Below are 18,182 nucleotides of genomic sequence, written 5' to 3' on the forward strand. Positions count from 1 at the left end.
CAAGTTTCAATGACTTTATTGAAATTCCTCAGACCAGAAAAACATGATCAGCCTATGAGGAGAACCCTTAGAGGAACTTCCCCCCCACCCCACAAATGCTGGAGGTCCCTGTGCCTCTCTGTTCGGGGGGAAAAAAAATCAGTCTCTGGCGCTACTTCAAGTGTAACAGGCTTTCTTTCTCTTGTCTCAATGGCAGAGGTAAAGACAACTCCATTATGGGGAACCAACTAAACTTCTGTTCACAGTCCAATGGTGTAGGAACGTCCTGTAGGATTGTGGATAACGGAACATGTAGGGGCAACCACAGCCCATTCATACCAGACTTTCTTGGAGTTGCTGCAACGCCAGAAGGCCACCCGGATATGTTCTCCAGCTTGAACGCTCATGGGTTGCTGTAGGTAGTAGGAAGAAAACTGGCAGTAGTATAAAGCCAGTTGGCCCAGTGGCCAACGAACAAATCCTCCAAAACTATATGCTACATCATTACTCCAGAACGTGCACCACCAGAGTTTCCCATTCCACAACAACAGGAGCTTATATGCATCAGAAACCCCAGTACAAATCCAGCCCCTTTCCTATGTTTCCAGATGAGATCATTCTGCAGAGGCTAGTTCTGTGCTGTCCTCCCACACTTCCAATTTTTTGAGCAAACTTTGCCATAGCAGTTCTAGAACATCGCATTTCAAGTCCTGCCCTATACATCAAGGGAAGTCAAAAGCACAAGCAGCTTCCCTTCTTCGGCCCTTGAAGTGCTGGCCCGCATGAGCTGCACTCTGGGATGCTGTGCTTGCTAACCTCCTAAAGGAGCATCCAGCTTTATTATTAAGTTTTAAAATCAATTCCACTGGATACCGGTGAAAGCCAGTTAACATGCAAACAATCCCAAGACAGAAAGACAGCAGCAGGTCTCCTTGACTGGGATTCTCTTGGGTCTTTATATTGCCCCGTATAGAAGGAAAGTTTTAAAGCGCTTAGGAAGACATTTTCTATCAGGCTGGGATGTGTCCTCAATCAGAGTATGGAGTAGGGTTTGAGGCACCTAGGATGCTTGGGAGGGGAGGGGATGAGACTGATAAATGGGAGGCAGCATTTGGACAATCCAAAGGTACTGGGATAGAGAGGCAGCCAGCCAGCCACTGGCGAAGTATCAATCAGGAGTCATAATAAGAGTGGCTCTGGAAGGGGTAACTAAAGCAATACAGAACTGGAGGCCCTCCGTAACAACAACAATGCTTATATACCGCTTTTCTAGACAGGTTAGTGCCTCACTCAGAGTAGTGAACAAGTTAGTGGTGTTATTTTCCCCACAATACAGCTGGGGAGCTGGGGCTGAGAGGAGTGGCTTACCCAAGGCCACCTACTGAGCTCATGGCAGTAGTGGGATTCAAACCCGTAGAGTGCTGATTTGCAGCCAAACTACTTAACCACTGTGCTGCAACAGCTCTTAGACAGGCATACACAGAGATACATGGTGGACAGATCAAGGAAGTAGGGGAGCATTGGGGTGGCACTGAACAGAGGCAAGGTTTGATCTGAGTGCCTGAAATTCAAGCACTCAGAGATATCAAGGAAAGGGACAGAAGAGGTCAGGTGACCAATTTCACTGCCATATCCTCAGAAAAGAGAATCTGATTATTCAGGGACAGGATTTTTCATTTTTATCACTCGGTTTAAATAATATACACATCGTAATGCTGTTCTCATTACATTGAAGGCTCCCAAGGTGCAGAATCTTAACTGCTCAGGAATATGGACCTCTAGCATGGATGGTGCTATCCCACGGGGTGTGTTTAGGGATCACTTACCTTGATGGGGAAGAAAATAGGGAACCAGGAAAACATGCCAGGCGAATGTGTCTCAGGTCGAATACCTGAAAGGATGGATGGGGAAGAGATGTTGAGAGAGGCATTTAGCCCAACCTGGGAAAGGCCCACTTCTCTCCCCGACACTCACTGAGAGTGATGTCCCCGTACAGTGTGGTCTCAAAGTAGCCGGCGAAACCATGAAGCACGGTGTTCACATCCACCTGGAAATCTAACGTCTGGTAGCGGTTGTTGTCTTTGACAGGGTCTACAGGAGAGGATGGAAAGGATAGAGAGAGAGGATGTGGTGACTAGGCCATGCTTCTCTAGAGAGGGCATGGAGACAATAGCTATGCCAAATCCTGCCCTCTTAAGGGAAAGTGGAAGAGTAGCAGTGCTGGGTTAGGTCCTACCGTTACATCTGTAGGGGCACCTATCAAAAAAAGAGGGGTGTGGCCAATGATCTCCCCACCCACAAACTGGCAGCGTGACAAGTCAATGCTTCACTCTCCATCGTACGGAGACGTTTCATCATCTCTCCCCTTACCTGGGTTGGGGTGTCTGAAAGTAAAGCAAGCTTGTGGAGGTGATAACTGGTGGAAATTGTGGAGCCGAACAACATAAGGCATTTCAAATTGAGCCTGGGGAGGGGAAAGACAGGAAGGGGGACGAACACAAGAAACACATGATTATGGCACCCTTCTAAGATCTCGCCTCCATGAACAGCAAACGCCCCACTTCTCATTCCTAACAAATGGATACAATTCCTTTCCCCCAACGTCAGCCTCGCGGCTTCCAATTTTGAGTAACGCCCTGTGAGTTTTTTCTCCCACACCTTCAACAGGGGCTGAAAAGTTGTAGGGAGGAGGTTTAGGGTGTTAGAGTCACCCTCTTAGTAAAGCATTCTTGCTACTGCTGGGTTCACAGACAAGGATGCACAACAGTTTAGCTCAGCTCATTTACTGTACCTGTTGCTATGACCAGATCATCCTCAAACTCGAGTTTGCAAATGGGCTCCATTATAAATGCGTTTCACCCAAGCTTCCAGTCCTTATTCTGCAAATTCCCAGTCTCTTAACAAGGCTCAAGCTCTGTGGATCCCACCTCAATACTGTGACTGTGTGGTTTTGGTATTCGGTGCAGAATTGGGAGCTCTGGGAGTGTAACTTTTGCTTTTCAAAGAAGTAACTTTCTAGGTCTGTAAACGTGAGTTTGACAGTGAGCAGAAGATGTCTGGTGAAGCCTCAGAATTGGGCTGGGAGAGGGGGGGAATGAAAGGTGTCTGGTTCTGCAGGCCGAGTTAGCATGGGTGATCAGGCAACCACTCTTGTCAGCCACTCTCTGCATCAGGCTGGGCTTGTTTAGCAACCAAGACTAAATGTCAGGGTTTTGCAGGCAGGTGGGTCTAATGTGGGTGCACCTGGCTCTCTAACTCTTGCTGGATTTCTGGCTGGAGTTTCCCTGGCTCTCCGCGGTGGGATATGTGAAGCGATCTTCCTCTAAGGAAGCGGTCTCATCTCATCCAAGTACCAAGCAGGACAAGTCCTGAACAATATCTAGCAACTGAAAGGCTTCAGGCATCATGCACAGTTTTGCCACTCCTTATGGCTTGCAGAACAAGAAAAAATATGCCAAATCAATGCACATTTTCTTATTATGCCTTATTTAGGGGGGCTGGCTTTTCTGGGAGTGCAGTTCTGACTTTTTTCTTAGTAACTTCTTAATAACAGCGTTATGACATAGCTCTGGATGCATCAGAAAGAGACCTGTGGCACAAAGTGGTAAGCTGCAGTACTGCAGCCCAAGCTCTGCTCATGACACGAGTTTGATTCTGGCGGAGGCTGGGTTCAGATAGCTGGCTCAAGGCTGACTCAGCCTTTCATCCTTCCGAGGTCGGTAAAATGAGTACCCAGTTTCCTGGGGGTAAAGTGTAGATGACGGGGGATGGCCATGGCAAACCACCCCGTAAAAAGTCTGCCAAGAAAACGTCATGATGCAACGTCCCCCCCATGGGTCAGTAATGACTCGGTGCGTGCACAGGGGACTGACTACCTACCTACTACTGGATGCATCATGCCAGGACACAGCATACAATACAGGTCTCACCTCTGGGTCACGGTCTTTCTCACGACAAGCGCGCACTTCATTGTAGAGCTTTGAGGATGAGATCGGGCCCAGGAAGGAGGTATAATCACAGGGGATGCTCACGCCCCCCTCTGCATGGAGTGTAAGGAGAGAGAAGGGGAAACGCATGAGGTGCCTGGACTTGCATGAAGCCTGCAGGCTCAGGCAACCTACATAACTCACAGACGTTCGAAGTGGTGACTACTTCAGAAGATCCCCCCCCCAACAGAACAGGGCTTTGCCACCATCCTCTGCAGGGCCCAGCTTTCCAGGCTCACCTTTCAGGCAGTGCTGTGCCCCATCCAGACACTCCGGGGACAGCTCGTTGTCCGCAAAGGAGCCCAGCAGTTCCGACACCATGAGGTCTGCCTTCTCGGGAGCCTCCCATTCCCGCATATCGCAGGAGACCACCGTCACTTGGGAGCCCCATTCCTCATACTGCCAGCTCTCCAACCTGGAGGAAGGAGGAGGAAAGTAGTTAAAGGCTCAAGAAGGATTCCTTTATCAGTCCCCTTCAAGAGTCTAACCTACCGTGGTAGACAGAGCAGATTATGCCATTTTCAATCTTTTATTCCCCCTCTCTCCCTATCTTCCACAGGCTCCACCTGCACAACAATTCTCACCCCGACCTACCATCTTCCTCCTGATCACAGCAATGTGCATCAGGAGCTTCAGGTATCGGTATCGGTATCATCATCATCGCCATCACCAAAGTCTAAAGCACTTGGGTCTTTTACAGTAAAATCAGTGGGCTTAGACTGGAGTACCTCTGTTTAGGATTTCACCATTAGTTTAGGGGAAAAAATGACTAAGGGGTGAGGGAACATGTCGCAGGTGTTTACACAATGACACACACTGTGGAAGAAGTGGACCAAGAACTCCCCTTTTTCTCGTGCATCCAATGAAGTTGCTGGGCAGCAGCATCAGGATGACAAAAAGACCTCTTTCTTTACTCAATGAGTTATTAAAATGTGACATCCGATGCCGGAGGTTGTAGTGACGACCACAAGCAGTAAACCTCTGAATACCAGGACCCAGAGGCAACAGCAGGGGAAGGTCTCGGTCTCTATGCCGTGTTGTTGGCCCTCCTGAGTAACTGTTTGGCCACTGCGTGAGACAGGATGCTGAATTCGGTGGACCACTGGTCTGACCCGGGAGAGCTCTTTAGGTTCTCAAAACACTCGAATTTGTAGACAAGGAAGTTCACTGGCCACGGCTTCAGGTCAGACAAAAGAAAATACTTCTTGGCAGTTCATCATAATTAAGTTGTGGAACAAGCTGCTGCAGGATGTGCTGACAGCCATTATCTTAGATGGCTTTCAAAGGCGATCAGACACATTCATCAAGGAGAGGTCCATCAGTGGCTACTTAGCTGCGATGACTAAATGAAACGTCTTGGCTCAGACGCAATGTGCCTTTGAATACCAGCTGGGGATGGGGGCAACTGTGAGAAAGGACGCTGCTGATGGGCTTCTTGGGGGCATCTCATGGGAAACAGGATGATGGACTTGAAGGACCCTTCACAATTCAACAGGGCAAAGGAGAGTCACGTGAAAGAGAAAGCAGCAGCAGAGGGGAAAGGACTTACGTCACTACAGCGTTGGGGTTTTTCTCCACAGCATAAATCTTGATGTGCCGGTCGGCCTGCCGAGCAGCTCGCAGCGAGGCGTTCACAAGGGGGCCCCGCCCTGCACCTAGCACCATCACCACCCTGTGGATTTGAAGAGTGGAAGAAGAAAAGAAGGAAACAGACACTGAGGGAGAAGAAGAGGCCCTTTAAAAAAACGATTCTCTAGCTGCTAAAATTCACAGCTTGAGCAGAGAACGTTGCGGACATTGATACAGAAAATGAATTGGAACTCTGAATAAATTGAGGTCCATCCACCAAATATGAAGCAAGACTGCATTTTATTCATGGGGCATTGCTTCAAGCCCACGGGCTGTTTCCACCTGGTCTATGTTGAATCACTCCATAAACTTACACAAACTCACAAATGGCCGGGGCCGGACTTAGGGAACACCCCAGGGACACCCACCCCAGGAACTAGGCTTGCAGCCCCCCAGCCCAGCCCTACCACCCATAACACTCACCCAGCCAGGAGAGGACAGACGTCAGAGACACCAGCAAGGGCCAAGAATGCCAAAGAAGCCCCAGGTGCAGAAAGTTCAGGCAAAGCCCCAGGTGCAGAAAGTTCAGGCAAAGCCTCAACAACAGGAGGCAGGCTAGGTGACGCCTCCTGGGTCCTAATGAGTGCCAGTTACCCAGTCAGGGCTCCAGGGCAGCCTTTTCCCTCGGCCCAGGGGAAGAACAACAGGCCAGCCAGGAGGAGGAGAGACAGAGTGCAGAGGCAGCCAGCCAGCACCAACTCAAGCAGCAAGCCAAAGGTGGTAAAGGAGGCAATAGGCCACACTACCCCCCAGAGGCTTGCAGGAGAGGTGCAGCAGCAGAGCAAACCAACAGGCAGGCTAGAAGGGGCGGGGAGAGCCTGGAAGAGCCAGCAGCAGAGCAGCAACAGGTGTGGCTGCCTAAGGCAGTCCAGGCCGCAGCTAGGTTGTTAGGGGCGGGGCTAGGAGGTGGAGGCTGGGATTGGTGAAGGGATAAAAGGAGAGTCCCTCCTACAAGGAGGGGTGGAGAGTAAGGAGTCAGAGGAAGAGTGTGGAGAGATGAGGAAGAGACAGGAGTACCTTGGGAAGGCAGGGAATGCAGTTAAAGGGGCCCCCAAACCGAGGGGCACTACCAACCCAGAGGGGAGAGCGTCACAACAAAACTGCCCTATGCCGAATCAGACCCCTGGTCCATCACAGCGAGTATTGTCTACTCAAAATAGTAAAGAGTCCAGTAGCACCTATAAAACTTACCAATTTTATTGTAGCATAAGCTTTCGAGAACCACAGCTCTCTCTGTCAGATGCAACTTTATTGTAGCATAAGCTTTCGAGGACCACAGCTCTCTTCGTCAGATGCATCTGGCAATGCATCTGACAAAGAGAGCTGTGGTTCTCAAAAGCTTATGCTACAATAAAGTTGGTTAGTCTTAAAGGTGCTACTGGACTCTTTACTATTTTGCGACTACATACTAACATGGCTAACTCCTCTGAATCTATTGTCTACTCAGACTGTCAGAAACTGTCCATGGTCTCAGGTGGAAGGTCTTTCACATCACCTCTTACTTGGTCCTTTTTCACTGGAGAAGCTGGGGATTGCACCTGGAACCTTTGGCATGCCAAACAGATGGTCTACCACTGAGCTACAGCCCTCCCCTAGTATCCGTTCATTTTAAAAAACATACACAATCTAAACCATTGTAGGTTTACTCAGAATTAAGTTCCGCTGTGTCCAGTGGAGCTCATTCCCATATAAGCATGTACAAGCCTGCAGGCTTAACGCTCCCAATGGGAATTCGAGCACAAACAGTATACATGTCCTACTCTGGAACTGCTTACGCTGTTTTTTTATGTGTTTTCATATATCATAAGTTATCCAGCAAACATGCCCAGGGCAGAAGGGGAGAGGGAATCAAATGATAAAGCCGAAACAATACAATAAAACATGAAAATGAAAAAGCTTTATCAAAAGAATGTTCGGCTGAATTTGCTAGTAACTATCTGGCGTCGAATTGCTTCTGGAAAAATTGAGTGCCATTTCCTCTGGGAGGCTTAAAGGATGATGGTGCGGGAATTCTGGGAGCCAAGTGGCCTCCCTGCACCCCACTAAACGGTGATCCTGTGAGCAGGGACCTTTTCATTTTAATTCTGCACCGCATCTGCATATTTTAAGGTGCTTTTAAAAGTAACGAACAACGTAATTCAGGGACATGCTCAGAAGCGGCTCAGTCCTGCAATTTTCACTCACTGGACATTCGTTTCCTTCTCCTCATCAGGCACACGGTCTAGCAGGCACTTGTATATAGCCTGGAAAGAGGAAAAGAACAAGTCAGAGTGAAGCTACGGTTATGCCTCCTCGTCATGAACCACCCAATGGTTCTTCTCAAACGTGCCCTTTGTTTCTGTGATTTTATTGAACTGAACTGTCTGTTATTTACGACTTTATTGTCGGTTTTAAATATTGTTGTTATTCGCCCTGAGCCCATTTGTGAGGAGGGCAAAATATAAGTTAAATCGATCAATCTTTTTCAGCCACCTCTTCTTGTTTCCCACATAGTACAGGTGGTTCGACAATCCAGGTCTTCCATAGTGAAGTCCTAGCAACGCACAATTTCAAAATTGACAATGAAGAAACTGAGATTGTCCAAGATTTTCTATTCCTTGGCTCAATCATCAATCAACAGGGAGACAGCAACGAGGAAATCAGAAGGAGACTGAGACTTGGAAGAGCAGCTGTGAAGGGAGCTAGTTAAGATCCTTAAAGATAAAGATGTCTCTCTGGGGACCAAGATCAAGATAATCCAAACTATGGTATTCCCCATTGCTATATACGGATGTGAAAGCTGGACAGTGAAGAAAGTTGACAGGAAGAAAATGGATTCATTTGAAATGTGGTGCTGGAGGAGAGTTTTGCGGATACCATGGACAGCCAAAACAAGTAAGTGGGTACGAGATCAAATCAAGCCTGAATTCTCCCTAGAAGCTAAAATGACAAAACTGAGGCTATTGTACTTTGGTCACACTATGAAAAGACAAGATTCTCTGGAAAAGTCAATAATGCAAGAAAAAGCGGAAAGCAGTAGGAAAAGAAGAAGACCTAAAATGAGGTAGCTTGACTCGATCAAAGAAGCTACGTCCTCCAGTTTGCAAGATTTGAGCAAGTCTGTTAATGATAAGATGTTTTGGAGGTCTTTTGTTCATAGGGTCGCCATAGGTCGGAGACGACTTGACGGCACATCACACACACAACAACACACAGTTCCCTGACACACACTCCTTCCCACCTCAAGTCCCTCCTCAACTAGCCATGGCTCCTCCAACAGATGCCCTCTCACAGCCCCTTCTTCATCTGAACATGTCCGCCCCCCTCTTCTCATAACACCCTCACCTGCTGGTATTGGGAATACTTGATAGGGTCCTTTTCAAACACCTCATAAGTCTGGGACTCCAAGTTGTCCATCAGGGGCTACGGGGGAAAAAAAGTTGAAATGAGGGGCTCAGACCAGGGGTAAAGACGTAGCAAGCAAAATTGCTGGAAGCACCCCAAGAACAAGACAGCAATAAGGCAGAGGAGGAGATGGGCCAGTGGGAGGGACATACACCTTGGCTCTGTGATGCATCCGCTCCAAAGCACTGGACTGCTGTTGTCAGACAGGAAGAGATTAAACACAGTGAGGTTTGGGGCAGGAAATTGCTTTATTTAACTTTCTCCCCTATGCAAAAGTTTGCCCCCTTCTGTGGGACTTCCTCTTCTCTCATGTCCATCCCCCGTTGCCCCAACATAATCAGGATTGGGCAGAAGTAGCATTTCTCTATCAGAAAAGGAAATCTTGTTGGTGTCTTCCTCTCCAGCATGTAGCCTGCCACTCTCAACTTTCTTTATGGCTCCCCGTCAGGGCCTTTTACATGCCATAGACTACAAAGCCTGCAGAGATCCTAGCGCTTTTTGCCTTCTTAGGACTCCAAAGCCATGTCTAGAGATCCAGGAGCATCTGTTCTTGTTTCTCTATGGCAGAGTAGGCAGCAGGGATATCCTATGCACAATAATGCTTGACGCTGAACATTGCCATTTGTTCTGTGTTTAATATCCACAGAATCTCGGCTGACGTGTAAAAACGCACACATCTGCAAATCAAGGGCTGAAACGGAGGACAGCTCCCAGCGAAATCTCCAATGAGGGGTTTCTCATTTGGGAGATGAGGCCTCGGTACTCTGCACAATACATTTAATTTCTGCTGGCCACAAGGGAGGGCAGGGGGCAGGGATTCAAAGTAAGAATCCACAAAAACATTCTCAAATTGTATAATACATTCTGATTAGAGAATTCAGTCCTGCTTACAATCTGCATCTTACTGGACCTTGCAACATTCAGCACTCCAGGCCACTGTGCTATTGTTTCATGGGCGTTCACACACACGCACGTGTTCATTAGCAAACGGTACACATACAGGAGATTCTGGGGTGGCAATCATAAAGCCACAGTGGCTTGAACCTGCCAGTAATTTCTGCAGGCATAAGGGATTTCAGTCGACACAGCATGAGTCACCTGTAGAGGGGACTGGAGGTAGTCTTCGTAGCCCTTTGCGAAGAGCTCGTAAGCAGATGGGGGTGGGCGGTTCTGGCTCAGATACTCCAGGTACTGCAGATAGGAGCAGAACTCTTTCTCGGGATGGTGGTGGGCACCAGTAATGATAAACTGTACCTCGAGCTGAGAAGAGACCACAGACAAGGATCAGCACCAGAGAATCCATCCTCTGTGATTAACGCCCCCCCCCCCCGCTCCCGCCTGTCTTCCAGATGTCCCGCACGGACATGTGCCACTCAGCCCTACAGACTGTAAGGAACTGGCATTCCTCAGGCATTCCCAGGTACCATCCACCTGCCTTTTCACACACAATTCTAACATCACCTTTTCAGGAGAATTTTATTTCAGAAAATTATGGAAAGTCTCAACGCAGAAGTCTCCTCTGCTGTTTTCCCATTATTCCTTGCTAGTTCTCAGTAATGGCGCCGGAATTGATTGCCACCAAGAACAGTGGCTAAGAGAGAAAGAAGTCATGACAGCCAAAGGAATTTTGGGAAAGGTGGACAAGAAACTCAACTGGAAACCCAATTTATTCAAAGTTCCAGTGGTGAAAGGTAAGTATCCAAATCAGCTCAAAAGAGGAAACAGTCAAAGATAGGGAGAAGCCAAAGGGAAGGGCTGACCTTAAGCAGGCAAAAGACCAGGCGCTGGTGCATTTTGGAGAGAACAGGGAAGCCTTTCTTATTGGTCAGGAAGATGCTAGTGGGTAGGATGGCTGCCTTGATTGGCTCCCCCAGCCAGCGGTCAATGACGTGATTGGACGGCAGGTCAGGGCCCACCTCTAGGGCTGAGAAGAAGGGAGAATAATTGTGATAGAAAAAGAGACCCCGGCCTCCACAAAACGAGGCTGCCAAGGGTGCCTCTCTACTACCCACCTCCCAGTGTTGCCCCAGCAGCACTCACCCACCGCAATACGTTTACTATAGTCACACAGGGTCCGGAAATTGTGCCACCTACAAAAAACAAATAAGATCCAAATCTGGCCACACTGGAAAACCAGGCCCTCTCGCCTTCGTCTCATTCCCTTTCTTCTGCTCAGTCTATTGATTGGCTAACGTGGCTTTCAGGAGCCAGAAGGGCCATCTGCTTTGTCACAACAATTCAAATGGTGGGGAGTCAAAAAGTAGTTTAAATGAAAGGAGCCAACACAGTGCATTGTTCAGTCGGAGAGTATCAAAAAGTTTCAAGCGCCTAGTTCTTCAGAAGGAAGATGAGGAACATTTGAAGAGGAACATTTGAATGTTTGCCTTTGCTTGAAAGACACAACAGCCTCTGGTAAGATGAGGCACTCCTAACGCACTTTTTCACCCTGGGATAAACAAACCACAGCATGGTTGTCATCTCAAATAGATGGAATCTACTCGACAATCTTGGCCTTTTCTTGTTTTAGAAATCCAGGTTTAAGTGGTCTAAGTGCCCCGTCCCCCTCTTTCTAAAGCTCACTCAGACTCCTGCCGACACCTGATTCTTCACTCACCACTGCCAGGTCTTCTCCTCGCCTGCCATCTCCTCCTCTACTCCCTGCACAGGCTCATTTTCAATCAAATCATCCCGCAAGTCCTCTGGGGCCAGCAGTGGGATCCGCATCCAGAACTGGGGTGGAAAACAAAAGAGGGCAAGAGGAAAAGGTTTTTTAGGATTTGCTATGGATATCCTCGCTTTAAATTCAAAATGGAGATTGACAGAATTATGATGCTTGGGTGTGGCCAGAGGATTTTGGGGAACACCTTTGCCGGCTGCACCATCTTGGTGAAGATTTGTTCTTTCCTTTTCCTGTTCAGATAGCAATCAAGCTTCGATGTGGTCAAGGGTGTACTGTGGTCAGAAAGCCAGTTTAGTGTAGTGGTTAAGAGTGTGGGGCTCTAATCTGGAGAACCGGGTTTGATTCCCCCTCCTCCACTTAAAGTCAGCTGGGTGACCTTGGGTCAGTCACAGCTTCTCGGAGCTCTCTCAGCCCCACTCACCTCACAGGGTGACTGTTGTGAGGATAATAATAATAATAATAATAACATACTTTGTAAACCGCTCTGAGTAGGCGTTCAGTTATCCTGAAGGGCAGTATATAAATCGAATGTTATTGTTATTATTATTATAAATTGGTGGGTGTCAGCCATAGGGCAAGAGCTCAAAGGCTCTTGTTTCTTTGGTTCTGGCTCACAGCTAGGGTTGCCATAACAGTCATGTTATATACCTTGCTTATATTTCCTATTCTTTTTGTTGCAGCTTAATGTATTTTGTATACAAGGTTCTATGAACTTTCTATTGTTATCTCTATTTTTTTTCTTAAATAAAATTTTTAAAATTAAAAACAACAACAACTGATCTCCAGGAAGAACAGATCAGTTCCCCTGGAGAAAATGGCTGCTTTGGAGGGTGGACCCGATGGTGTCACCCGCCACTGATCTGTACGCCATCGCCCCAAACCTCTAGGAACGTCCCAGCTCAAGAGTTGTCATCCGTACTCACAGCCCATGGCTTTGGATAACCCAGCAAAGGAGTCTAGGACCAAAAGAAGAAGTGACTTATTGGGTTTTGCGTAGCTTGTTTTTTATTGGTTTGAGTATTTTTGTCTGTTTTTTTAACTGGTTTGGTTTTATTTTTCTGTTGTAATCCAGTTTGGCCCATTCAAGGAGAAAAGTGAGCAATGTTTACTAAATTTTTTAAAAAAAGAGTTAAATGCAATACAGTTTATTCCTTTTGTTCTGCTCTCACCCTTATTGCAATGTACTGGGATCGAGAAAGGATTTTTCTCCCCACAAGATTGTAGTGACCCTCTCCCCATCTGCTACCATCCCTTAGGAATTAGGGGTTTTTGCAGCTACAGATAAGATTCTGCATACCTTGGCACAGTGCCTAGTAAGGTATCATTGACTTGCAGTGCAATCCTAAGAAGAGATACTCCAGTCTAAGCCTATTAAAATCAATGGGCTTAGACTGGAGTAACTCTGTTTAGGATTGCACTGTTGGTGGATGAGTTTTGAATGTGGCCCGGAGTCTCGGAATTGGGAAGGACTTCTTCCCCAGTTCAGTTCGGCTGGTTGTCCTCCCCTTAGCTACTGATCTACAGCCTGATGTTTGCAGGACATCGCTCCTCTGTTTTAAGCACATGGTGAGCATATTATGGTTTGGAAGTGATAAATAGCGGGAGTGTCATGTAGACTAGGCCTGGAGACTAGGCCTTTAGTCAAGGGGAGGGGAAAAGTATTATGGATATGTGCAGCTCAGCAGAGATTGGGAGGAGAAGGGAAGCGATTGCTGGATGTACCATGGAAGTGTGGTGTCCGGTATTGATGTGGTTACACAGAACACGTGCCAAGTTGGGGTTATCTGCCTGCGTCAGGGGCAGGAGGAAGGCTGGAAGTCCCAGGTAGGCCCCAAAGTTCAGCTCCTGTAACATGGCCTACAAAGCATAGAGAACAGTCTTTAGACTACTATGTACAATTCTATCCAACAGATCTCTAAAGGATGAAGATGGAGAAAAGTACAACAATCACAGGATGGAACATATTCACACAAGGAAAAGTGATGGGGCTTTTTAGCTTAAAAAACAGTAACTTGATAGATGCAACAGAGGCTATTATTACAAGATTATAGAAAAATCATTGTGCCTCCACTGGAACTCCAGCACGTACTATGAAACTGATTGGCAGTTACAGGTCCACAGCCAACAGATCAATTTTGAGATAGCCATAACAGCATAAATAGTGAGTTTTTAAAAAGTACTTGGTCATTTCATAGAGCCAAGAGCTACCGAAAGTTTTGATAGTCAGGAATGGACTCTCTATTTTCAGAGACTACATGCCTCCAAACTAGCAAATTACAGATCTCAATTGAAACCACAGTCCTCCACATCAACAAAGAAACTGAATTTGAGCAGGCTCACCATCTCAGAATTCCTGCGAACCTTCTCCACCTTGGAATCGGCTTGGATCCATGGAGACAGCTTGCCCACAATCAGCGTGTTCCAGTCTAGCAAAAAAGGAGCAACATGCTAAGGTCATTAGAGGGGAAGGGCAGAGAGCTCGTTCACAGCCAATATACCCACCGAGCATATAGCACATCCTTCAAGACTGATCAAAAACACCTTCTTCAGATTGCAGCATGTAAGCATTGAGAGGTCATGGAAAACAGAATGACAGGCTCTGGGATTTGCCCCCAACAGAAGAACTCACTCCCACTAGACATCTGTCCAATTCAAAGTCTAAATATTTTCCAAAGCTACTGTAAAAATTTCTTCTTGAGTTTGCATGCAATGGTCAAGTTAAGCTAAAGTGGGATAATATACACAGAGACGGTGAATTTACTTTTCAATGCAATTGTTTTTGTTATCCCTTCAAAGTGCTTCAGAATGTGCAAGAGAGAAAATGAACTATTTTTTTAAATAAGCAAGGAAGTTATTGTATCTTGTCCATCCATCAAATTAATAAAGTCTTTGAAGTTCTCACCTCTTCCTGAGAGTAAGAGATCTGAGCGGGTCTGGGGACCTGACCTGCTCTTAGCTGGCTCCTGGAAAAATTCCCTCTTGTATCGGGGATGGAAAATGGGCATGCAGAGGAAATCAAACCTGTGAAATAGGAAATTGAGGATAGGAGTGTAGGAGAAAACAGTTAAGATCTTGGTGACAAAAGACACAAAACTGTAAGCTGCCAATCAATTCAAGTTTTCAAACGTATTAAAGAATGAACTGATTTTACAGGCCACATTTGGACATCACAATAAACTTCTGTTTACCCGAGGCAGGCACTGACACAGCTTGTTCCCATGCTTCCAACCACTTCCCTCCACACATGGAGCACAACTGAAAACTTCTTGGTTTAGCCTTCACACTCCAATTTGCCATGACATTCCAATGCACGCACCTGGGCAAGCAAGTTTAGATCCTTCTCCCCCACAAACCATGAGTTTAGAATCCCCATTTGTGAAAAGAGAATAAACCCCAGCTTGCCCATGCATCCACAATCAGATGTAATGGCAAACCGGAGTGTGACACAAGGCTTCTCAAACCAAGTCGTTATCGATTGTGCTTTGCACAGGATGAAAAACGCGGAGGGCGCATGCAAGCACAGGAGAAGGCTGGGTTTGTGTCCGTCATGGACCAACAAGAGGATTATGATGACATCCCAATGTGGCCAAAAAGTTGTTTCTGTCTTTGTTATCTTCACAATGATATTTTCTGCATTATTTTCAATACAACCTGTTGAGGGTTTTTTGTAGTTTCCCTTCCAATGGACTTGTAAATGGGTAGTAACCTGGAGGATCTAGAAAACACCCCCCCAACACTTATTTTAACACGGTTTAATATTAATTAAGATGTTCTTACAGCATCACTGCAATTTAATGATCTTTTGGATGCACAGGGGTGGATCTGGAATGAATTTTCCACTGGTGGAATGGAATTTCCCTGCATTCCTCTTTCCCATTGTAGCCCACTGATCGCCACAAAACACTGTTCCTGAGGATGCAAAGGGAGTTTATAGCAGCAGGGGGGAATTGGCAAAATCTGCAGATTTATTCCAGATTCAACCCATGAGCTTTCCAAGCTGATACTACTCATACCTAATGAAGGATTTGTTCAGAACAAAGAACTGCTTGTCTGCAGTATGTACAATCTGCATATGCTATTGTAGGTTATTAGTATGTTTATTACAATGTATTAAACATAAGTTATTTTTGTTATAATAGGTTGTGTGCTGCTGTTTGTCAACTGGAATATGTTGTTGTTTAAGCATTCCCTCCACCCCCTTTTTGGATCCCAACTTTCTCCCTTACTTCCTCTTTTACAAGAACTATGAAGGATAGCTGCGTCAAAAGACAAAATCTTCTTCGACAAGACTGGTCAATAATACACATTACGAAGGTTTACTGAAAGCTACAAGCAAAGGCCTATGATTTTTAAAACTTTGTAATCTACACTATCCCAACAAGAAATGAAATAAATAGGCAGAAAAGTGAGCTTGCTTCAACCCAGCCTGCTCCACAGCTAATCAACTGGGTGGTCTGAAACCACCACCCCAATATTTGTGTGTGCATGTGTGTGTATAATTATTTATATGTATGTATGTATCTATATAGCCCTCATCTGGATAGCCTAGGCAAGCCCGATCTCATCAGATCTCAGAAGCTAAGCAGGGTTGGCCTTGGTCAGTAATTGGATGGGAGACTTCCAATTAAGATGAGGGTTGCAGAGGCAGACAAGGGCGTACCATCTCTGTTAGTCTCTTGCCTTGAAAACTCCACCAGGGGTTGCCATAAGTCAGCTATGACTTGAGGGAACTCTCCACCACGTGTATCTATATGGCTACCTGGCCTCTTCCACAATGGGTCACCAGATGTATGAATTCTTCCCAGACAGAGGAGCAGATATCATGTTGCCTCCATTGCATTAATATTGCATCAGTAATGGGATAGGAAATATAGATTTTACTAATATGCAAGATCTGTGTCCAATAGCACCTTAAAGACCAGAGTGCTACTGGACCTTGAGTTGCAGACCAAGGCGGCTGGACCACCTGATACTGATATGTACTGTCTGTTGTTGCAAGTTTGATCCTACTGGGTAGTTCTATGTTGCTTATCATGTCAGTCTTAGAATTGCTTATGCTGTTTCAGCATTTCTTCAACTCTGTACTGGATTTCTGTGGTTTTTAAATCTTGGTAAAGTTGCATTTATATACCCTATTATATTGTTTATTGAAATGTCTTTGAACACACTGTGTCATCCGCCTTGAGTCTCAGTGAGACTTAATTTTAAAATAAGTAAATAAAAAGCTGTATGCTGGGTATATTTCCTATCCTTGCCATCCCTAGGATAGGGACGCATCACCTGTGGAATTTCTACTTGTTATGAATCAACTAAGAGCCTCGGCTGAGGTCAGACACAGCCCGCTCATCCTCCCCGGGGTCAAAGGTCATCAACAATGGGCAATCATGATTTATACATTTATATTGGTGGAGGAACAAAATTAGAAAGGCCCCCCTTCCCACCCCAGAGGTCACCGTTGCTTGGCAACCGAGGTCAGGGGTCACAGGACCACGTGGTTTCTCTCACCCTTGCCTGGCCACTGCCCCCAGGGTGCCGGCCACCTCCGGGACGCAGCTCAGGTCCCTCCCGCAGGAAACACGGGCCACCGCGGCTGCTCCTGGCCCCACCGCAGTCGCCGCCGCCGCTGCCGCCATTGCCGCCGCAGTCGCCGCCATGGCCCGCCACACAGAGAAGCGAGAGCCGGGTGAACGCGCCCACTTCACCTCACGCCAATCAGCGGCCTCGTTTTCGGCAGACGCCCAATCAATGGGAAGCTTTCCTAGCAGGAGGGAGGGGAGGAACCACCGGAAACCAATAAAAAATCTCTACGCAAGCGGGGCGGGAAGAAGTTTTTCTCTCTCTCTCTTTCTCGCTCTCTGAAGGAGCGCGAGGAAAAGAAATCCCATTTCCCATCATGCTCCTGGAGAAGGACTCTATTTCCCGACGGACCTAGCGCTCAATAGTGCTGCTTTTGTACTACATATACCGGCGTGCACTGCGCCCAAGAGAGCTTTCCGAACGCCCTCTATAAAGAACCACGTTTCCCAGCGTGCACGAGGACAGAAACTGCTTGGTAGTTATCTCCACCCACTTTTACAGTTGTATTCCATATAGGGCAGATGCCGTAAAACATACACCCCATCTGAGGGCCAGTGGCGCAATGGATAACGCGTCTGACTACGGATCAGAAGATTCTAGGTTCGACTCCTGGCTGGCTCGAAGATTTGTTTTTTCCCCTCATTACTAAAACCACCCTGAAAATTATGGACGTAAATCCATTTGTTGTAATAGTTTTATATACTTCTGCCTAAAGAGAAAGGTAATACTTCGTTGTCAAATTTAGGTTCAGATTGTGATCAAAGTGCCAACTTCACACTTCTAGACAACCTCTAAAGTCACCAATGTCTCCCCCCCCATCATTTATGTATGTCATTTATAGTCCACCTTTCTCATTGATACTCAAGGCAGGTTACACAGTGTGAGGCTATACAGTCAAATTTCAAAGATATTTTATAAATAAGCAAGGTAAAGGCAAACTTGCAATG

The 18,182-nt window shown here is 46.6% G+C and overlaps 1 protein-coding gene and 1 non-coding gene across 2 annotated transcripts; one reads left to right on the forward strand and one right to left on the reverse strand.

The window, feature by feature from the left end:
- PRMT5 (protein arginine methyltransferase 5) lies at positions 1–17,315 on the reverse strand. The gene is made up of 17 exons (XM_054995166.1): positions 17,164–17,315; positions 14,561–14,679; positions 13,999–14,084; positions 13,381–13,515; positions 11,593–11,708; positions 11,019–11,068; positions 10,739–10,902; positions 10,077–10,238; positions 8,919–8,996; positions 7,779–7,837; positions 5,515–5,637; positions 4,205–4,380; positions 3,909–4,018; positions 2,350–2,443; positions 1,954–2,070; positions 1,806–1,870; positions 1–392 (listed from the first exon to the last, which is right to left on the reverse strand). Exons 1-17 carry the CDS (start codon positions 17,310–17,312, stop codon positions 240–242), a joined length of 1,956 nt encoding a protein of 651 aa, XP_054851141.1. The 5' UTR covers positions 17,313–17,315; the 3' UTR covers positions 1–239.
- Positions 17,316–17,783: 468 nt separating this feature from the next.
- Positions 17,784–17,856, forward strand: TRNAR-ACG (transfer RNA arginine (anticodon ACG)). Its single transcript has one exon. It is a non-coding gene; the product is annotated as a tRNA-Arg (tRNA).
- The last annotated feature ends 326 nt before the right edge of the window (positions 17,857–18,182 follow it).

This window comes from Eublepharis macularius, chromosome 12 (assembly GCF_028583425.1).
Source record: "Eublepharis macularius isolate TG4126 chromosome 12, MPM_Emac_v1.0, whole genome shotgun sequence".
Lineage (NCBI taxonomy): Eukaryota > Metazoa > Chordata > Lepidosauria > Squamata > Eublepharidae > Eublepharis > Eublepharis macularius.